Source organism: Chiloscyllium plagiosum, unplaced genomic scaffold (assembly GCF_037043375.1).
Source record: "Chiloscyllium plagiosum isolate Xiang-an unplaced genomic scaffold, Cpla_swu_hap1 HiC_scaffold_14, whole genome shotgun sequence".
Taxonomy (NCBI): Eukaryota; Metazoa; Chordata; class Chondrichthyes; order Orectolobiformes; family Hemiscylliidae; genus Chiloscyllium; species Chiloscyllium plagiosum.
In genome coordinates, this window is record NW_028270152.1 from 25,262,815 (window position 1) to 25,286,424 (window position 23,610).

The 23,610-nt window shown below is 39.1% G+C and overlaps 1 protein-coding gene across 1 annotated transcript; it reads left to right on the forward strand.

The window, feature by feature from the left end:
- The first annotated feature begins 1,345 nt into the window (after positions 1–1,345).
- Positions 1,346–19,942, forward strand: LOC122559249 (uncharacterized). The gene is made up of 6 exons (XM_087994573.1): positions 1,346–1,737; positions 6,734–6,914; positions 10,210–10,287; positions 12,103–12,235; positions 15,272–15,383; positions 19,597–19,942. The coding sequence occupies exons 1-6, from the start codon at positions 1,589–1,591 to the stop codon at positions 19,940–19,942; spliced, it is 999 nt and encodes a 332-aa protein (XP_087850699.1). The 5' UTR covers positions 1,346–1,588.
- Positions 19,943–23,610: the final 3,668 nt, after the last annotated feature.

Genomic DNA, 23,610 nt, shown 5'->3' on the forward strand with positions numbered 1-23,610 from the left:
TGGAGATGAGTTCAGTGGGGCAGGAGCATGCTGAGACAGGCTTGTGGATCTTGGGAAGGAGGTAGAACCGGGCAGTGCGGGGTTCCCGGACTATGAGGGTGGAAGCTGTGGGTGGGAGATCTCCTGAGGTGATGAGGTTCTGTATAGTCTGGGAGATGATGATTTGGTGATAGGGGGTGGGGTCATGGTTGAGGGGACAGTAGGAGGAGGTGTCCTCAAGTTGGCGTCTGGCTTCAGTGGTGTAGAGGTCAGTGTGCCAGACTACACCCCCTTTATCCGCTGGCTTGATGATGAGGTTGGGATTAGAGCAGAGGGATTGGAGGGCAGCACGTTGTGAGGGTGAGAGGTTGGAGTGGGGGAGGGGGGTAGACAGGTTGAGGCGGTTAATGTCCCGGCGGCAGTTGGAAATGAAGAGGTTGAGAGCAGGTAATAGGACAGCGCGGGGTGTCCAGGTGGATGGAGTGTGTTGGAGGTGTGCGAAGGGGTCCTCGGAAGGTGGTACCCTAACATTTTCCTTTCTTATTTGCTTTATTCATACAAACACAAGGTGCTGAATAGTTCACTGTTGTTTATTGTTTCCTGGGCTCCAAATCTCTTGTTATGTAGTAAACAAAGAATTAAAAGACTGTTAATTTGTTGACATCCAAATCAAATAGAAAAATGTATGTCATGTTTCATTGTCTTTTTCTTGTTAAAAGGTCAGATAAAAGTTGACAGACTTACAACTGCCTTCATTTATAATACTAGACAAAAGGGTTTTACCTCCACAGTGTTGTGTTAATTATTTTTATGCATTAATATGTAGTAATGTAATCAACGTCTTTGTTATTTTCCAAGTGCAGTGGTTCTCATTTGTCAGGTTCCAGCTATAGTTAATACATTGCGTTTTAATTTATTTTTTCTTCAATGTTGGCAAAGTTGACAGCTGTGTTTGTTGTCTCACCCTGTTGGCCTGAGGCAGTATGATTCTCTAGATAATGTGGAGCTGCAATCATGTATAGAGCAGAGCGGGGAGGAATATCAGCTCCTTTCCTAAATGCACTTCATGATCTATTTTTAATGGAAATCCAGCAGCTTTGAAGTAGCAGATAATAGTTTTCCAATTACCCCCAGTGGTTGAGTTTAAACTCATGCCATGAAATTGAGCTCCAATTGATGCCAGCACAGTGAAAGTGTCCCTGGCAGATTTTGGTGCAGGTCCCAAAGCTGGGAAGGTGACTATTGCGAATGTGTTGTGCATGTGCCAGAAACATAAGGAGTGATCAGATCGTGAGTTCAAAGAGCTGTGCTGGCTGGTTTGACACCAGTTTCTGAAACATGGACTGTGCAGGCCCAAACCTGCTAATCGCCTTCGGTTGAAAACACAACCAGCTCTGCAAGGCACCTCCTATTAGCTGCTTTTGGCTTCCTGCTACTGTGAGAAAATGTGTGAAAGTGTTGTAGATTGTGTTTGAAGCTCTGTTGGCGAGCTGGTGCATCCGATCAGGGAGGGTGGATCCCACAACCTGGAGGGTAGCATTCTGAGCATGTCAGGAGCCTGAATCACATTTCCTCTGTCTGAGCCACCACTGCAACGCTGAAACATTGGATGGCTTTTACTTGTGGTGCAGTGGAAGTTGAGGCGGCAATCACTGGATGCCGTCATGAAACTGGAAATTCACATTGGAAAGAATGGACTCCAAGCTGCATTGAAGACAGATTCATCCATGTTCTTTTAAAGTGGAAGAAGGTTCTGCAGTAAGTCTGTCAACTGACCACACATCAGGGAATGTGCTAACCACCTTGCTATTCACCTATAGTGTGACACCTAACTGCAAACACTTATTTGAAGACAAATACACTTTGTTCCAGCTTTGGTGATCATTACATTAGCCATTGTCATGTTTGCAATTCTCCTGATTGGCACCTCATCAAAGTCCTCATCTCAGTCCCCTTTGGCAGAAGGCATCTACGATCTCGGCATCTGGAAAGCTGGCACAGACACTGTAGTTCTCTCCAGGGCTTGTTGCAGCCCACATGTGTCCAATGACTCACTGCATGCAGATTCCAATTGTGTTCTCACTTTTAAATTTCATTCAGCGCCAGTATATTAGCTGCCTCTCTAATTGGAAACAGAGAGTCAGGATAAGTGGATCTTTTTCAGTCTGGCTAACTGTAACTAGTGGAGTGCCACAGGGATCAGTGCTGCGGCCTCAACTCATTACAGTCTAAATTAATGATATTTTAACAATAATAATTGATGACGGGACTGACTCTATTGAAGCCAAATTTTTTGATGATGCAAAAATATGTGAGAAAGTAAGTAGTGAAGGGGTTTTAAAGTATCCAAAAAAGGGGATTGATAGGTTAAGTGAGTGGGCTAAAATTTGGCTGATGGAATATAATGTAGGAAAATGTGAGATTTCTGCTTTGGCAAGAAGAAAATAAAAGCAGCATGTTATTTAAATGGAGGGAGGGGGAGCAGAAAATGACATTGCAGAGGGGTCCTCATGCCCATGGTCAAGAATCACAAAATGCTAACATGCAGGTAAAATGAGTAATTAGCAAGGCAAACAGAATGGTGATTGGGTGTGGCATATAAAAGTAGGGAACAATAAGTCTTTTTCATTTCTACTCCTTTCAGTTCTGAAGAAAAATAATATTTGATTTGAAATATTAACTCTGTTTCTCTCTTCACATTGCCAGATTTTCCAGCGTTTTCTATTTCAGATTTTCAGTGGATGTATCATTTTTATATTATCAATTTAAAAGTACGGAGGTATTGTTGCAACTGTGCAGGGATCTAGTGAGATTGCACATGGATTGGTATGCAGAGTTTTGGTCTCCTTAATTAAGGAGGACCATACTTGCCTTGAAAACAGTTCAGAGAAATCATGAGGCAGATTCCCAGGATCAAGGGTTGTCTAATGAGGAAAGGTTGAGCAGGTTCAGCCTAAGCTCAGTAGAGCTTAGAAGAATGAGAAGTGATGTTATTAAGAAACACATGATTATGAGGGGGGCAGGAAAAGCTAGATGCTGACCTGCTGTGATCTCCACTACAGATTCCAGCATCTGCAGTAATTTTCTCCTACATTGTGTTTAATCAACTGGCATCTTGACTCAAAACATTAGCTTGCTCTCTCTCCGTGGATGCTGCTTGACCCGTATTTTTTTTTTTGTTTTCAGTAGATGCTGAGAGGATGCTTCTCCTCGTGATGGAATCTAGAACTGAGGGCATAATTTAAAAATCAGAGCAGATGAGCAGCAATTTTATTTCTCAGAGGGACATTAATTTTGATCTATAATGAAGTCAAGCATTATGGGGGCACAGGCAGGAAAGTGGAGACACAATTAGATTAGCCATGACTTTATTGAATGTCAGAGAAAGGTCAGTGGGCCAAATTGTTGCCTCCTGCTCTCATTTCTTACGACTTTATCTTATTGTATACTTGAATGTTAGATAAATGCTGTTATGTCTCTTACTCCAGAGATTGCTGTAGCTGGCAGGCAGGCAGCAGTTTACTGAATCATAGAATTGTTACAGTGCATAGGGAGGCCATTCAGCTACTCTGGCTTGTTAATTGAGCATCATTACCTACAGCCAAACTCCTGCCTCATCTCTTGCACATTATCTTTATCCAAATAATTATCCAATACCCTCGTGAATGCCTCAACCGAACCTGCCTCCATCAAATTTCCAGGCAGTGCATTCCATGTCTGATGCATTGAGTGAAAAAGTTGAAATGAGGTCAGGATGTGTTAGAAAACAATAGATTCATGTTGCACATATGTATGATAAAAACAGCAATGCACCATTTAGCCTCTTCAGCTGTACAATAAATTCACGGATGATCAGCACCTCAAATCTTTCTGTAACCCTTCACACCTTCACTGAACAAAATAAAACAAAATAAAACACAAGTATTTGGAAAGGCAAGGACTGATTCGGGATAGTCAACATGGCTTTGTGCGTGGGGAATCATGTCTCACAAACTAGATTGAGTTTTTTGATGAAGTAACAAAGAAGATTGATGAGGGCAGAGCAGTAGATGTGATCTGTATGGACTTCAGTAAGGCGTTCGACAAGGTTCCCGATGGGAGACTGATTATCAAGGTTAGATCTCATGGAATACAGGGAGAACTAGCCATTTGGATACAGAACTGGCTCAAAGGTAGAAGACAGAGGGTGGTAGTGGAGGGTTGTTTTTCAGACTGGAGGCCTGTGACCAGTGGAGTGCCACAAGGATCGGTAATAGGCCCTCTACTTTTTGTCATTTACATAAATGATTTGGATGCGAGCATAAGAGGTACAGTTAGTAAGTTTGCAAATGACACCAAAATTGGAGGTGTAGTGGACAGCAAAGAGGGTTACCTCAGATTACAACAGGATCTGGACCAGATGGGCCAATGGGATGAGAAGTGACAAATGGAGTTTAATTCAGTTAAATGCAAGGTGCTGCATTTTGGGAAAGCAAATCTTAGCAGGACTTATACACTTAATGGTAAGGTCCTAGGGAGTGTTGCTGAACAGAGACCTTGGAGTGCAGGTTCACAGCTCCTTGAAAGTGGAGTCACAGGTAGATAGGATAGTGAAGAAGGCGTTTGGTATGCTTTCCTTTATTGGTCAGAGTATTGAGTACAGGAGTTGGGAGGTCATGTTGCGGCTGTACAAGACATTGGTTAGGCCACTGTTGGAATATTGCATGCAATTCTGGTCTCCTTCCTATCGGAAGGATGTTGTGAAACTTGAAAGGGTTCAGAAAAGATTTACAAGGATGTTACCAGGGTTAGAGAATCTGAGCTACAGGGAGAGGCTGAACAGGCTGGGGCTGTTTTCCATAGAGCGCCGGAGCCTGAGGGGTGACCTTATAGAGGTTTACAAAATTATGAGAGACATGGATAGGATAAATAGACAAAGTTTTTTCCCTGGGGTGGGGGAGTCCAGAACTAGAGGGCATAGGTTTAGGGTGAGAGGGGAAAGATATAAAAGAGACCTAAGGGGCAACTTTTTCACGCAGAGGGTGGTACGTGTATGGAATGTGCTACCAGAGGATGTGGTGGAGGCTGGTACAATTGCAACATTTAAGAGGCATTTGGATGGGTATATGAATAGGAAGGGTTTGGATGGATATGGGCTGGGTGCTGGCAGGTGGGACTAGATTGGGTTGGGATATCTGGCCAGCATGGATGGGTTGGACCGAAGGGTCTGTTTCCATGCTGCACATCTCTATGATTCCATGACTCTAAGTAGTCTTGGTTTCAAAACTGTCAACCTAGCCGCAACAGTTTTGCTGGGGAAGAGTTCCAGATTTCTGTAAGTTGTTAACCCATTTTGATAACTCTCGTATTTGAAAATAGCTAAAATAGTTACCAGAAAGGTACAATGTTCAGCCTCAAACCTTTGTTCAGATTGTGGATGCCCAATCAATTTTATGTGGATTACATCTTCATTTACAGGAGGATAGATGTCACACCAAAACCTAATGTCTTAACATTGTAAAAAGAAAAGCAGCAGAATCAGCTGTACGTACAAAAACAGAAAGTGCTGGAAAAACTCAGCAGGACTGGCAGCATCTGTTGACAGAAAGCAGAGCTAACGCTTTGGGTTCAGTGACCCTTTTTCACAATGGTACATAGTTGTTCCTATTAGAAACATGTGAATGTATTAATGACACAGTTAGCTCTATTAGGTATGCAACTGTAAAAATTTACTGTAAGGGCGATGAAAATTTAAACAGCAGGTACTGCAAAATTCAGGTGGTGTTTTTGATTTATTGTATTATTTGCTCAGGCTGCCACTTTCCAGACTACAACTGATGCCAAAATTATATTCAATTTTGTTCCAAACAAAAGTTAACATGTTTGTTGTTTCCTACCCGCAAAATGAATGACTATGTTTTATATACGAGCAAATTCAGAATAATGAAAATACTTCAACATTTACTTGTTCAGTAATATTTTAAAAGAATCACAAATTTCAGAGTGTGACATGACAATAATGTTTCCCCAATAACTAGACGTGGTAGAGCTTTCTCAAATATGTTTTTTTCTGTATAATTTGCTCCAAATTTGTATATCCATGTCAATATGTATGTCGATTATCTTCCATGCTGTAATGTATACTAAATACTAGCAATAATTCCAAAACTCAGATTTTTGATGGAATATTCAATAGAGATCATCCATGACAATAAGTTAATTGAACATTATGTACAGAATATCCAAAGATTAATTTAGCTGCTTTCAGGTTGAAGGTTCAGGTCCAAATCCAATCTGAACAATTGCTGCTCCATCTGTAGACTGTCCACCATCAGTAAAGTGACAGAAAGTGTCATTAACTGTGCTAACAAAGGGCATTTATTCACCTATATCTAGAGTAATGATGCTCGGTTTGGGTTCTGTCAGGGTCACTTAGTTCAGACTTCATTACAGCCCTAATCCAATGAAAGGTCATTTATAAAGCAGCTGAATATAGTGGGATCTAGGAATTAGGTTTTCTGAGGAATCAATGGAAATTTTTCCTGACTCCCAAAGATGTCCAGCTGTTTCATTGATGACCTTCCCTCCATCAAAAGATGAGAAATGAGCATGTCTGCTCCTCAGCAGTATATAAAGCAATTTATGCCTGCACATAGCAAGACCTGGACAACATTCAGATTTGGGTAGACAAATAGCAATGCATGTCACACAAGTGCAATACAGTGACCACGTCCAGCTAGAAAGCATTTAACTATCTCCTCTTGACATTCAACAGTGATACCATCTCTGAATTGCCACAAAATCAAAGGATGGCAGCAGTGGTGGTCAGCAGTGAAGCAACAGTCGGGACTGAAGCCTTGCGAGTCATTGCGAAGCCTAGTGCCCAATGGACATCATCAGCAGCAGTCGGTGGAAAAGGCAGCTGGCAAGCAAGGGCGGGTCTTAACCCAGTGCAGGTGAAAGCATGCCCCTCTTGGGCAAAGCCCAGCTTGAAGCATATGCAGGCCGATGGTTTCAGAAAGGACTGTATTGTTTGACTTTTAACTTTATTCTTTATTTTTCGACTTGTATACTAGAATCATAGGGATGTACAGCCCAGAAACAGATTCTTTGGTCCAACCCGTCCATGCCGACCAGATATCCTAAATTAATCCAGTCCCATTTACAAGCACTTGGTTCATATCCCTCTAAACCCTTCCTATTCATATACACATCCAGATGCCTTGTAAATGCTGTAATTGTACCAGCCTCTACCACTTCCTCTAGCAGCTCATTCCATACGTGCACCACCCTCTGTGTGAAAAAACTGTCCCTTAGGTCCCTTACTAAGAGGGCCATAGTGTTGAACTTTGCACTGCTTGACTCTTTAATTTTTTTTAACTTTTAAACCAAGAAGACTGTTGTGCTGAACTGTTTAACTTATTTCTTTATTTTTCTACTTCTGTAACTAAGATTTTTTACCGAAGTACTTTGTACCTAAGATGGCACTGCGTGTGGCGAATTGTACACTCTTCGCTATACTCTTGTACCCCGTACTTGAATACATGTGACAATAAAACCTAAATAAATAAACAAAATCATCACTAACCAAAGGATCTGCCACAGTAATACTGGGGCTACAAGAGTAGACCAAGGACTGAGAATTCTACAGTGAACAACTTTCTGACTCATTAATGCCATTCTACCATTTACAAGACACAAATCAGCAGTGCAATGGAACTCCATCCACAAGCCTGGATGAATGTGGCTCCAACAACACTGAGAAAGCTCAACTCTATCCAGGGAAAAAAAATCAATCTGCGTTCACCAACTTAAACGCTCACAACCCCACTCCCAGGCTCCTCCACTTGTACACACTGGCCCCCCTGCTTGCCCTCACCATGAGCATCACATCACCCCATTGCCTTTTCTTGCCTACCTGATTAGCCTGTTGATTTCATGCTATTATCTGCAATTTTATTCCTCACTATCAAAAATATGGCTGATGTTTGTTATATCTGCAAACTTCTTAAACACACCCCAACCCTTAAGTCTAAGTCATTGACATAGCCCACAAAGACATCAATACAGAGTTTTGTCTACCAGTACTCTTTAGTTTCCTATCACAAGCCAAACTTGGATCCCGGAGGTTATTCCTTCTTTTGCCATTCTGCATCTGGTATCTTGTGAAAACCACAAGAAATGCAGTATCCTCATCAACCTTTCCTGTTCCCTCTGCAAAATATTCAATTCATTAATCAGACATTGTCTTTTTTTACAAATCCATGGTATGTGTTTTTAATGGATTCATATCTTTTTTAATGATGATTTTTACTGTCCCTCAGGGTTGTTTCCAATGTACCCACTACCAAGATTAGAATGACTAGTATATGGTCACATAGTCCATCTCTTCCACCCACTTAAACAATTTTGCATGATTAACAATTTTCCAGAACCTCCAACACAAATCGAAAGCCAGGGAGGAACAAGAAACCTCCATGATTTCTATGTAGCTTCACTTTGGAGCCTGGAATACACTACATATAAGCATGTTGATTTAGCCAATTTCAAGGATGATGAACTCTTGATTGATACTTCCTCTCATGAGTTTCTACATTCAATATTTTACACTGCTCCATAACCAAATTATATATTGATCCCTGACTTGGCAAAAATAAACACAAAATCATTAATTAAAAAGAGTCTACATCTTACTCCTTCACATGCAAGTTGTTGTTTTATCTCTACTCAACTCTATGTTTTCTTTAGCTATCCTCCTACTGTTTGTATACTTATGAAGCATCTTTGCATTTTCCTTGATTTTACCTCATAAACTTTTTCCAATCCTGATTTTCCTTTCCTTATTTCCTTTCAAATTTCACTTCTGCACTTAGATACTCCATTACGTTTTCTGCTGTACTGAGTTCCTGGTATAAGCTTCCCTTACAAGCTTCCCTTACAAGCTTTCCCTTATGCTGCCTCGCAGCGCCAGGGACCCGAGTTCAATTCCCGCCTTGGGCAACTGTCTGTGTGGAGTTTGCACATTCTCCCCGTGTCTGCGTGGGTTTCCTCCGGGTGCTCCAGTTTCCTCCCACAGTCCAAAGATGTGCAGGTTAGGTGAATTTGCCACGCTAAATTTCCTGTAGTATTAGGTGCAGGGGTAAATATAGGGGAATGGGTCTGGGTGGGTTGCTTTTTGGAGGGTCGGCGTGGAATAGTTAGGCTAAAGGGCCTGTTTCCACACTGTAGTGAATCTAATCTAAGCTAAAAAGTCTTTAAATGTTGACCAGGTCCCACTCAACTTCTTCTCCATTGCCATTGTGAAGTAAGTGCAAAATGGATTTTCTGTGCTCTTATAAAATTAATTTGGACTGTATTTATAACAAATTGTGGTTTGTGAATGTATTCGCGAGAGGAAGAATTAACATGTTAAGTAACAGTATAATTTATGAATATATGCAAAGTGGATTTTTAGTTCATTTGAACACTTATTCATAGGAGTTTACAGAATTATCATATTAATTATTATTTTGGTACAATACTCTATATAAGTTGATATTTTTGGATTTTGCTGCCTTGTCCTATCCAAACAGTTGTGCCCTTCCCTCCAAAAAATGTTGCTCCTTAAGGTTAGTGTTAGAATTTCACACTATGAGTTTTCTAATGCTTATTGTGCTTTGCTGCAGGGCTAAATTACTTTTATTTGGAAAATCAAACTAGCAAAAATGTTTAAAGAATTTCTTGAATGCAATTACTGTGTTTTTATATATAATTACTTGATATCCTGTGGTGTTCTTGATTGTTCAAAATAAAACTGTTCTTTGACATATTTATATCTCTCCTCTTTAATTAATTCTTTCTGTTCTTTGCTCTTAATTTTCTGATCAACCACGCTTCTTCTTTCTCCCTTTACTTGTTCCTCCTTGTCCCCACCTTGCCCCCATACTCCAAAAGCCCAATTCCATACCCAAACTACACCAACCATCTCTGTCAACCTTCCTCCCATATTTCCCCAAATCCCACTTCCATGGTTTGAAATGATTGTCTTGAGCTTAGCATAGGCTGCAGAAGATGGTTTCCACTTATCATTACAACAGAAAATGATGGAAATACTCAGCAGCTCAATCAAGATCTGTGGATAGTGAAATAGATATAAGGTTATATAAATATAAATAAATATATATAAATATATATAACAATGCCTATCATCAGCATTGAGTGCTGATTAAAAATAATCAACCTGAAATGTTAATGCTGTTCCTCTCTCCACAGATACCGCCTGACTTGCCAGTGTTTCCAGAATTTTCAGTTTTAATTTCAAATTTCAAGCATCTGCAGTATTTTCCTCTAGTAAGAAAGAACTGACCTTGTCGTTGCTCTGGTGAAACATTTGATATCATGAAGCTGCAATATACATTAATGAGAGAGAGAGAGAGACTGAGAATTTCTTCTTCGGTTTCAGATAGCATAACTTAACATTGTGGCAAGTGACCAGTATGTAAGTGGAAGAGAAAATCAAAGCTGTGACTATAGGGGAAGACTACAGGAGCATACTTGGCACTTTGAGATGACATATAATGAAAAAAACTAAAGATTGGAATTGTCCACCAAAACAGGGAAAAAAGGAATTTAAAAAATGAAGAGAAAATCCAAGCTATTGATTCTTCTGCTCTTGCCTTGTCTTCTCCCATTCACTTTATGTCTTTCTAATTACTAAATGTATCTATCATCCTGACTTTGTTTTACCTGCTGGTTGAAAGTCCTGAAGTTCTCTCCCAAACAGCATTGGGACAGTAACTACATCACTTGGACTGCTGAGAGTGATGCAAAAAATGGAAATCAAATAATGTTACATTCTTAAATTGTAAAATATATTAATATTGCAGAGGGTATCTGATATTCTGTAAAGGAGAAGCAGTCTCAAGCCCTGTTACATAGATTTTGACTGTAAATATTTAACACAGCCTATAATGAATACTTATTTTCAAGTATCCTATTGTTATATTTGGATTATTGTCAGTTGCACAACATTGATCTAAAAACATCATTAATACAATGTCAATGATAAAACACCATCATTTTCCAGGGCCTGTCAGCGTCCTAAGCAGGATATTTGCTCAACGTTACCACAAACATGTTTAACTTTGGACAGCAAGTTTACAAGGTGTATCATGAATTTTCTGGCTGCTATGGACAATATATTACACAATGAGCTGCCAGAGGAAGGGGTGGAGGCTGGTATAATTACAACATTTAAAAGGCATCTGGATAGGAAGGGTTTAGAGGGATATGGGCCAAGTGTTGGCAAATGGGACTAGATTACTTTAGGTTATCTAGTCAGAATGGATGAGTTGACCGAAGAGTCTGTATATCTCTATGACTCTGTGCTGTACATCTCTATGATTCAATGATTTATCAGCAGATTGATTCTTATATAATAAAAGATTAAAACAATAACTTTGAACCATGTTGACATGTACATCAATTAGATCCCAGCATTTTCGAAATAAGGAACTCCATGTTGAACCTTCACATTTATATGCACGTAAACGAGCTACACACATCCAAAATATTACAATTTTTAAAATTAGGTAATTTTGCAGGTATACACATACTGAGTCAATATTATATAAATGTTCCTAACAGAAAAAAAGCTGCACAAAATTCAAGCGATGTTTTCTCACCTTTCAATAACTGACTTTCTTTCTATCTGCTAGTCTACATATAGTTACAAATATCTATTGGTTGTTGTGTAATTAAGATATTGTTAACACGTCGCAGTTTCGCTGGACTGTCCTTTGGCTGGATAATGGTACAAATCTCTCCCGTGGTAGAAGAGGTTTACATACCTTAGTTAAGAGCAATGCAGGAGCCCATAGTTTAATAAAAGCAAAATACTGTCCCTTCATGAACATCAAATAAATTCCATTGTTGCGTGACTTCGAAATTTAACAAAAAATGGTAAAATTGTGTGGGAAGTCTCAATCCTGTCACCCCTAATTTGTCAGTTTACCTCCAGACGCCTCCTGCTTTGGTTCACCATACATTCCGATGATGTAACAGCCCTAACCTGAGAGCCCTCTTAAAATATTTAAAAGCTCTTTATATGCAGCAGAGAATCAGCCTCATTACAACAAATCACAGCTCTTGAAATCCTTTCTCCAGCCTCAGTCATTTCCCAAACAGAGAAGCCTGGATCGGTTTTCGCTCAAGATGCGCATGATTTGGATGCTCCTTTATCTGATTCCTGGTGTTTTGACACGAGCCGCTCACGGGCTGCTGCTGGGGGCGGATTTAAGTAAGTTTGGAAATTTAGCATCAACTCATTACCCCAAAAATGGATCTTTGGAAAGGCAACTTTAATCGCTAAATGCAGTAGTTTAATTTTTTAAAGTAAATTGAAGCATGAACTTTTGTTTGACCAAAATCTTAACATCTGCAATGTGTTATTATCGAGGACTGGGTGGGAAAAGGGGTTGCAGGTATCTGAATTCTGCAAAGGTTTGTCGCTAGCCCTTTTTTCAAAAAATGACGAGTCTTTGGAGGAGTGGACGGAAGATGGGAAAAGTATTGGTAAATCTTCCTTTCAACAACCAAGTATCAATAGGACTCCATTTATACAGCACATAGCGCTGAAGGATAGTGCCACCTTTTTAGAATTCAATATTTTAAAAACTGCAAGTTGAAAGAATACGAAAATTTGGGGAGTTGGGCAAAAGCCACTCTATGCCTTGTGTTACCATCTCGGTGTACATGCATCTCCTTCACCCTGACCAGGTGAGTCAGAGCCATTCAAGAGGACAGTACATGGTTGTATTTAACCAAAGGTGTGAGGGAGGGAAAGCAGGCGACTGACGTCAAATCACTTGAAGGTGCATTCACGAAGGGCCGAATGATCTCTTTCTGCGCCGTAATTCTTCTGTGATTCTGTCAAATGTCATTCTTCCCAAGAGGCTTTACTTTTGTACTATTTACACTTCCAGTCCAGGTTGTCCATCCCAGGTGTAACGTCTCCAGTGAGATATTCCTTCACTGCTACCTTGTCTGCAGCAAACCTGACACACAGATGTTGGCCAGGGAACAGGGTAGTGTGCTAAAGTGGCAGGCAACTTAGGTCTGCTTAGTCTCAGGCTTGCTGCAGTGTTCCAGTGAAGCTCAGTGTAAACTGGAAGAACAACACCTCATTTTCCACTTGGGCACTCTGCAGCCCCTCCATACTCAATAACGAGTTCAATACCTTTAGGGTCTGAACTCCCTCGTGTCCTAGCCCTCTACGACACAAATCCAGGCTTTGTTATCACATAGTCTGCTATTACAGACTACCTATTGTTAGCCACTAACAGTCCCCAAAAGCAGAGAGTATAGTGCTGGAAAAGCATCCGATGCTGCCTGACCTGCTGTGCCTTTACAGCACCACATTCTTGACTCTGAGCTCCAGCATCTGCAGTCCTCACTTTTTCCTAGTCTCCATTAGCAGCCATTCATCCTCCCAGCCAGATCGTTGTCCATTCCTTTGGCTGTCCAACTGTTCTTCTCTCTCTAACCCTACCTACTGCTTTACTCCTTGCCATCCCCCAACCCTATCTTCTCAATATAAAACCAACATTTTCCTAACTACCACCAGTTCTGAGGAAGGGTCACCAGATCTGAAATGTTAATCTTGATTTCTTTCCACAGATGTTGTGAGATCTGCTGAGCTTTTCCAGAAACTTCTGGTTTTGTTCAGTGAGAAAAACTAGCTTTGCAAATAGGAGGTGAGGAGAAGAGTGGACAGGTTGGGGAAAGGGTGCTATTTCTGGAAAGCTTTTCCATCTGCTGTTAAAGAATTTTAAAGAAATTTGGAAATATAATACTAGTCACTTATTTGTGACTAAAGTGACAATATTAGGATTTTAAAAAAGTAGAAAACAAATAAGTCAAGGTGGAATGGTCACCCTTTCAGAGAACTATTCTCCTAACTCCTGATCCACAAACATATTTATTGAAGAAATGATGTACATTATGAAGCAAGTTTCAATTCTTTTAAAAAGGAAATTGCCTCCTGGCTCTGAACAGGCTCTTTAAGGCTATTACCCAAAGTTTCCACAAGAAGGAAAAGGAAATTGGTTCAATTTTTAAAACTTACTTTATTCCAATATCCATTCCTTTCATGTAGGATTTATAATGTAAAATTACTCCAGAATTGTGCATTTTATATGCTGTCTTTAATGAAAATGTCTACAGGGTTGCAAGGAGAAAGACATCTAACTAAAAAAAGTTGGAGAGTGTGACTGTCAGAAGTAACAATGTAGAGTTTATCATATAGCAGGAAAAGCAAGGGTCCCAACACTGACCCCTGGGAAACGCCACTGCAAACTTTATCCTAGCTGGAAAAACACCCATTAACCATTCCTCATTAGTCAGTATCTTATCACTCAGACGGTTTCATACTGCCCTTTTAATTCCATGAGATTTAACTTTATTCACAGGTCTGTTGTGCAATATTGTGTCAAAATGCTTTAGACATCTGTGCCCATTGCATCATTACCATTGTCCTGATCAAAGCTCATCATTTTACCTCATCAAAAACTTCAGTAAGTTAGTCAAACATAGCTTCCCTTAGAGATTCACATTGGCTCTCCTACACTTGCATTTTTTTCATGTGACCATTCATTTTGTCTCAAGTTATTAAGATTGATGAAGGTCATAGATATCTCAGTGAAGAATAAAGGACCACTATGTGGGCCATGAAGAATATTGTTTGACACAAAAATATTAGTTCTTCTTTAAATGTTGATGCACTTATGCTAAGATTCTAATAGTGACTATCTTTATTTGCCAGTTAATACTTTTAACTTTTTTTAATTGCTTGGCCCCAGTAGCATTGCATCTTAAATGTGATCATAACACATTAAATTACATTGTATCCTCTCCAGTCTGGAAATCTATTGTTTCCGAACTTGAGATGTTTGGAATGGTTTGAACACCCCCAAGTAACTAGGGACCATGTAAGATGTAGTATTTATATAAATTAAATATTATTACTGTTTTGATAAAACATTGTATTCTTTTATGCTTCAGATAAATATTGATATATTTGTTTTCTCGATTAAATACTAATGGGCACTCCAACATCATTCTATTATCCAGAGAATTCTGGGATCTGGAAATGACTTGGTCCCAAGCATACAGTTTGGAGAGGTGCAACAAACCCTGCCCTGAATGCAACTCCATTACAGAAAGATTCAAAATTCAGTTAAACAATGTACTGAAATCCTGAACAAAATGCAAAACTGATACAATGTTATAACTTGGCTTGATCTTGAATTTAAATGCACCCTTGTGTCCTTTCTAGACCGGTGTTCACCAAGCCTAATTGGGAATCAATGGCAGGAGCCACCATCGCTGGGTTGCAAATTTTGCCGCTGTTTACAGTTGGGCAAAGATCTCTTCCAAGAATGTGAAACGTGAGTAAATCATCATTCAGACCCTAATCAATCTTTGTCCATGAACAAATCAAAACTAATCAATTCAGATTTTTACTATGACTAAATGTTGACTTGTGCCCAACTCCTAATATCATTTAAAGGTCTCCTAAAAGTCACCACTTAACTCTCTTCTTCCCTAAACCATGCCACTTCACATTACCCAGACCACCTTTTTGTACTCAAATATCCTCCATTGCCACCACTCAGTACCAGCTATGTTCAGTTCTTAGGAATCTACAAAAGCAATGGGAATTATTGTAAAATCACTAGTAAAACCATTGAACCTCTTAACGACCCAAGAAAACCTTGAATTCAAACTCCTCATAATTGACATAGATCCAAAGTCCCTCAACTAATCATTTAAATTCCTTAGGCTTGTAAACAAAAACTACATCAAAGATATAATCTGTTGTTATAGGTTCATAAGTTTCAATAGTTCTTGGAGAATATCTTCTGAGAAAATGCTTTTGAAGCCCAGCCAAACATTCATATGGGACAATTGCCACAGATGTCTCAGGCTTCACTGATAGAACAGATTTTTATTTTGATTCTAAAAAAAAGCATCTGTCAATCAATTAAGTAGCACTAGGTCCATGACATGAGGAGTCATAGTCATAAACGTGGAAACAGACCCTTTAGTCCAACCAGTCCACAGTGATCATAATCTCAAACTAAACCAGTCTCAGCTGCCTCATGTACTTACCTAAATCTCTCCAAACATTTCTTATTTGTGTACTCATCTAAATGTCCCTTAAATGTTCCTCTAAAAGTTCACAAACTACTATGTAAAAAAAATCACCCCCATGTCTTTTTAAACTCTTTCTCCTCTCACCTTAAAAATATGCCCCCTAGTCTTGAAATCTATCACCCTAGGTAAGACACCTGACATTCATCTTATCATTTCCCCTCATGATTTTATAAACCTCTATAATGTCACCTCCCAACCTTCTACGCTCCAGTGAAATAAATCCCAGCCTATCCTTATAACTCAAACCCTCCATTTGCAGCACCATCCTGATAAATCTCTTTTGACCCTCTCCAGCTTAATAATATCCTTCCTATAACATGGACACAGTATTACAGAAGAGGCCTCACTGGCGTCCTGTACAACCTCAACGTAACATCTCAATTCCTATACTCAAAGGTCTGAGCAATGAAGGCAAGCATGCTAAACAACATCTTTTCTACTTAAGATACAAGAAAATTATGGCCTATATATTCACAATTCCATAATCCATAAACTTTGCCATCCAAAACAAAATGCTTTTATGTCTTCATGTGCACCAAGTCATTCTCACTTATTTACCTTGATTGCTGGTCTATATTACCTTGCAGTTGCAGGCAGGCAACATACTGATCTAAAAATTCTCATCCTTGTTTTCAAATCCCTCCTTGTCCTCACCTGTTCCTCAAACACACTTTCCCAACTCTAATCTCATCAAGCACTACATCCCTCTGGGATAACTGCATACTGACGTCTTATGCACTCCCAATCTTAATCCATTATTTCTGGCCATTTTCATGTCAATTCTGGAATGTACAAATTTCTCCATCTCGCTACCTCACCTTCTTCCTTTAACATGCTCCTTTATACTTACCTTTTCACCAAACCTGAAAATTTCTTATGTAGTTGTAAAAGTCTGTGGTATAACGTAAACTTGAAGCTCCTTGGAACATTTTATTACATCCAGCAAACATGATGAATTTTACATTGCAGTTTGACAACTGGTCTATGTGTATACTTTACACTAATTATATATTAAAATGATTAATACTATTTAAGTGGTTCAAAACTGGCACATGTAATTAAGAAATGATGTTGAGGCAGATTTTGGAATAAGCCTAGCATACTTATACAATTAAATTTAAAAAGCTATAGATATTGGAGATATGAAGTTCAGAAAATGCACAACTGACCAAAAAGTATAGATAACCAGATGAGGATGCCCAGTAGAACAGGAACTCAGTTAACAGCCAGCTCAAGATATTCATCCATATCATGGATGTCAACTAGCCTGTTGTGCATTTTCTCTTTTTACACCTGCAACTTACAGTAAGAATACAATACACTATACAGGAATAGTGCCAGAAGACTGGATGATAGCAAATGTTGTCTCCTTGTTCAAGAAGGGGAGTAGAGACAACCCTGATAATTATAAACCAGCGAGGCTTACTTCAGTTATGGGTAAAGTGTTAGAAAAGGTTATAAGAGACAGGATTTATAATTATCTAGAGAGGAATAAGTTGATTATAGTCAACATTGTTTTGTGACGGGTAAGGTTGTACTTTACAAACCTTATTGAGTTATTTGAGATGGTGACCAAACAGGCAAATGAGGGTAAAGCATTTGATGTGGTGCATATGGATTTCAGTAAGGCGTTTGATAAGGTTCCCTACAGTAGGCCATTGCGCAAAATCCAGAGGCATGGGATTGAGGGTGATTTCACGGTTTGAAATTGGCTCGCTGGAAGAAGACAGAGGATGGTGGTTGATGGGAAATTTTCATCCTGGAGTCTTGTTACTAGTGGTGTACCACAAAGATCTGTTTTGGGCCACTGAAGTTTGTTATTTTTATAAATGACCTAGATGAGGGCGTAGAAAGGTGGGTTAAGTAAATTTGTGGATGACACTAAGGTTGGTGGAGTTGTGGATAGTGAAGGATGTTGCAGGTTACAGAGGGACATAGATAAGCTGCAAAGCTGAGCTGAGAAGTGGCAAATGGGGATTAATGCGAAAAAGTGTGAGGGCTAATGGTAAGATTCTTGGTAGTGTAGATGAGTAGAGAGATCTTGGTGTCCATGTACATAGATTCCTGAAAGTTGCCACCCAGGTCGATAGGGTTGTTAAGAAAACATATGGTGGGTTAGCTTTTACTGGAGAAATTGAGTTTCAGAGCCAAAGGGGATCTTGCAGCTGTACAGAACTCTGGTGCGGCCATACTTGGGAGTACTGCATACAGTTCTGGTCACTGCATTATAGGAGGAACGTGGAAGCTTTGGAGAAGGTTCAGAGGAGATTTACTAGGATGTTGCCTGGGATGGAGGGAAGATCTTATGAGGAAAGGCTGAGGGACTTGAGGTCATTAGAGAGAAGGTTGAGAGGTGAGACATACAAGATAATCAGGGGGTTAGATCGGTTGGAAAGTGAGAGCCTTTTTCCTCAGATGGCGATGGCTAGCACGAGAGGACATAGCTTTAACTTGAGGGGTGATAGATATAGGACAGATGTCAGAGCTGGTTTCTTTACTCAGAGTAGTAGGGGTGTGGAACCCACTGCCTGCAACAGTAGTAAACTCGCCAAATTTAATGGTATTTAAATAGTCTTTGGATAGACATATGGATGAAAATGGAATAGTATAGGTTAGATGGGGTTCAGACATGTCTGACGCAACATCGAGGGCTGAAGGGCCAGTTCTGTGCTGTAATGTTTTATGTTCTTTATGGTCACCACGAGATCCTGCAACCAATGAATACAATTAACATTACCACATCTACACTGTCAAAAATGCTATATTTCTCTTACAGAATGTTCCAACCCCTCCAAAGGCTTTCCATTTTCTTAATGGACTTTCAAATATTGTGTGTTTTTAATGGCCTTCCAGAGCACCAAATTAAAATGGTGTGCAGGAGGAAGTCTGATTTTCATTCCCTATTTAAAATAGGAAACCTGATCTTCCTAGAAGTGTTTTGTACATCCGCCATTCTTGAATTGCAAAAGGGCTAGTGAGTTCTGGGTTCAATACCCTCCTGTGCTACATAAAACCATTTCTGCATCATATGGTTTAAGTGTAAGTTCATGTATGTTCCCCTCTCTTCTCATTGCAAATGTTTGCACTAATGGACAATGGGATGAGATCACCAAATAGGCAGATAACAATATAATTCCAAATTTAAGCTATCCGCCTTTGATGTTTTCCAAAAAACAGTACCCTAAAGCTCGCTTTGAAAATTGTCATAATCGAGCTACATTAAGTTTGAAACTACTCAGCTTGCATAATAGTTTGATCAAGATAATGATAAATCAGTACTCTCTGAGCAAATAAGTTTATGTAACTCTCTGTTTAAAAGGTCTGGTTTTAGACTTTTGAGAGCTTTAGATGCCATTTTAAACAAAATTTTAAAACATTATTCTCTTGAACATTTAATTTGCAATTTCCTCCTGAACTAATATACTAATCTGTTATTCACAACAGACCAATGAGGCCTTCAGCTTGGCCGATTGGATGTGAAAGAGTTCGTGTTGACTGTAACTACACAATAGTAAGAACAAATAGACCTGACATTCATTGTCCAGGATGGTCGTACACCAGCTACAAATACCTCATCCGAGTGACTGGATTTATTTGGGATGCAGAAACTGGAGTGATTGGCACACCGGAATTTAAACAAAGTGATTTAGCACAGCACTCGGCTCCCTCAAACATCAAACAGGAAGAGATCCTAAACACAGGAAGCCCAGCTCAGCTGAGCAGCATTAAGAAACAAAAAAGACGACTGAAAGCCAAATTAAATACTAAAATAAAGAGGAAGCAATCGTAGATGCTTTATTAAGCAAGCATGTGAATTGTACATAGCTTGACAATTGGTCGAGGTATATACTTTACACCACTTATATATTAACATGGTTAATGCTATTTAACGGATTCAAAGCTGGCACATGTAATTAAGAAATGATATTAAGACAGATTTTGGAATAAGTCAGCATACTTTTACAGATAAATTTGAAAAACTATAAACATTGGAGATGCAAGGTTCAGAAAGTGCACAGCTGACCAGAAAGTATAGATAAGTTATTGGATAAGGAGATCCAATAGAATAGGAACTCAGTTACAGCCAATTCAAGATATTTCCCCATCTCATGGATGTTGAGTGGCCTACTGTGCATTTTCTCTTTTCACACAAGCAATTTACAATAGGAATAGAATGCTTCTAGACCACATTGTACATCCAATTTCACTTGCAGTCCCACCAAAGAACACTTCTATAGGTTGCTTTGATTCAAATACTGCCACCACTTTTTTTGATAGCTTGAATGGTGTCCATTTATGACTAGAAGAATTACTATTGGCAAAGCTATATTCTGCTTTATTTTCTTTAATTCTGAATGAAACCAATTAAGAATATTGACTCTCCTGTGCAAATTGTTAACAATGTCTGACTGCATGAGGACCTAGACTCGACCAAACTAGTAAGTTTTTGTTTGGTAAAGGTAACATACAAACAGAAAAATATTTTCTACTTTGAAAAACAAAACTTCAATAAATCTCTGTTGAATCTTTTGACATAAAATATATTTTAAAAATATATACGTTTATATACAAGCACAATTAAGTTTAGAAACACTAATTTTGTTCCAGTTTGATAGGCTCGGGTACTGCATTAACTATTATCTCGCAGGAGGGATATTTGGAGAGGACTGTTGACTGTACAGTTAACATAATTTGTAATCTTTCTGCAGAAAAGTACTGTGATCACTGTACAGGTGTTGCTAACATAATGACATGTAGTCATATGGTCTGTAACTGTTAATGTTTGAAATTAATGACATATGTTCATCATTAAAAGTGTTTGAAATTGTGATGGACCAAAAGTTGTCTTACAAGCATCTTTAAAAAGCATTCTTATAAAATATTTTTTCCAATTTGATAGCAGATTTTGTTCCTAATTACTCAAAGCTACTTTTGTTCCAGTGGGTTTACTTCCAGGTTCTACCATCAGAAACTTGTAAATGGCTAACGGCCCAATCATTATACTCTCATGAATATTTGCCCAATGCATTTAATTTGGAATTTCATCATTGCATATCTTTAAAAGGACTATCAGTTACAACTCCTGTATGAAGGGATCTATGAAAGAAAAATGAAAACAAAAGACATACATAACCTGAGATATCAGCAAAGTGTGAATGCAGACAATGCCAAAGGCAGTCACAATATAATATATAGCTTAAACGTACAGTTAGCGTTTACAAGTACAGTGTTTATGTAACAGCAAAGTTTGAGATTTTTCTCTGTAAATGCCCCTTTTTCTTATTTTGAATGGGTTTGTCCATGGGATGTTTCTGTTGTCCACTCCTAATTGCCTTCAAGGTGGAGGTGAGCTGCACCCACAAACCACTGCAGTCCATATGTTGTAGATACACCCACAGTTTGCTATTAGGGAATTCCAGAATTTTGATGCAGTGTTAATAATGAAAGACAATATCACTCCAAGTCAGAATGGTGTGCAACTTGGAGAGAGACTTGAAGGTGGTGAAAAAGTACATAAGAATGTGCACTCAAGTGTTGTGCTCTGGTCACAAATGAGGTTATTAGTACGATGAAGAAGAAAATATAAATAATAGGTTTGCATGTGTATAAACAGAACTGTTTTCTTATGAAAGCTTACCCAGGTGCATGCTCAAAATATGGTAGGGACACTGATGGCTGGTGGAGAAAACAAAATAGGGACAGGCAGGTCCCCAAATAAAGTAATTTTATCAAAAAAAGGGTACTAAAGTAACAGCACCTTATTCTGGACAAGTGCATGTGTACAAGGTCAGATATTTGGAAGGAAATTGTAAGGGCAAATACTAGTCACATCATTATTATAAAATTCAAATTGAAGCGATCAGTTAGTTAATATGATTGATCTACATTTTTAACCACCATTATGTCACTTAACTGAATTTTAGTATTTGAACATAAATACTGAAAAAGAAAATTGAAAAATAATTGCTGGTTTGAGATCTTGTGCCATAGCTTTTTTGGTACATGGCGTACAAGAATTAATTCACTTACTAGCTTGCACAGGTTTTGAGGGGTTGGAAATGTAAATAATACAACTCAAAATCTGTATGACAGCTCTGAGCAACTCAAATTTTAACATCAACTCTGAGAAATCAACTAGCAGTATATCAACATAGTTCCCTAATAAGGAGTTACAAGGGATGATGTGAAGACTTCACCTAAGCCAATCTAACACCAACCATAAAAATGCAAAGAACAGTACATATGCCACAGAATGTGACAAATATAAAGACCATCAAAAGGCCACAAAGTAGTTTATAAGAGTGGCTAAAAAAGCATTAAGAAAAGAAGCTTGCAAGGGACATAAAAGACAAGGAGAAATGTTATACTAATAGAAAAGGGAAAGCAGCTATTTCAGAGCACTATTGGCTCTCTGAAGGCTGAGTGGGGATATTGTCAATGTCCACAGGGGAAATGGCTGACATGCCGAACCATTATTTTGCTTCAATATTTAGAGCAGAAAAGGAGGATGGCTCACCTAAGTCCCAAAAAGTTAAGTGGATCAGGGTCAGGGTCTAAGTAAAGTCCCCAAGAGACCATTAGCCAAGGTGGATGCCCACGGAACAGAGGGCAAATTACTGACATGGATAGGAAATTAGTTGAGTTAAATACAATGGATGTCCAATGAGATTGGTGGCTTCGGGAGCATAGCTCTTTAAACCATCATTAATGGGTGCAGAAATTAGTCGAGGTGGCTAATAGAATGCCAGTCTTCATATCTAAAGGGCTGGATTACAGAGATGCAGACATTATGTTGCAGTTATATAGTTAAACCCCACTTTAGAGTGCTGCAAGCAAATCTAGGCACCATGCCTTAAGGAGGATATTTTGGTCCAAAAAAAAGAGTTCAACGTAAATTTACAAGGATGACATTTTGAAGGATGAATTCAAGGGTTATCAGGAGAGACCGGACAAATTAGACCTTTATTCACTAGAATTTAGACAGTTAAGGGGCGCTCTAATTGATGCTTTCAGGATATCAACAGAAAAAAAAGCGTAGATAAACCATTTCTACTGATTGAGAATTCAAGAATCAGAAGGCAATATCTAAGAATTAGGGCCAGGCCATTCAGGAGAGATGTTCGAAAGCATTTCTACTTGCAAAGAGTACTGAAGGTTTGAAACACTATTTCAAATAGCGGTCATAAAGAACTGATCATTGACTTCAGAAAGGAAGGGAACATGCCCCCATCCACATAAATGGAGAGGAGATTGAGAAGGTTGAGCGCGTCAAGTTCCTGGGAATGTCGATAAGAGTCAACCTATCCTGGACTTCCCACATAGATGCGACGGTCAAGGCACAATAACGCCTCTTGTTCCTCAGGTGATTCAGGAAATTTGGCACGTCCATAAAGGACGCTTACCAACTTCTACAGATGCACCACTGAAAGCATACTGTCCTTGTGCATAACAGCTGGT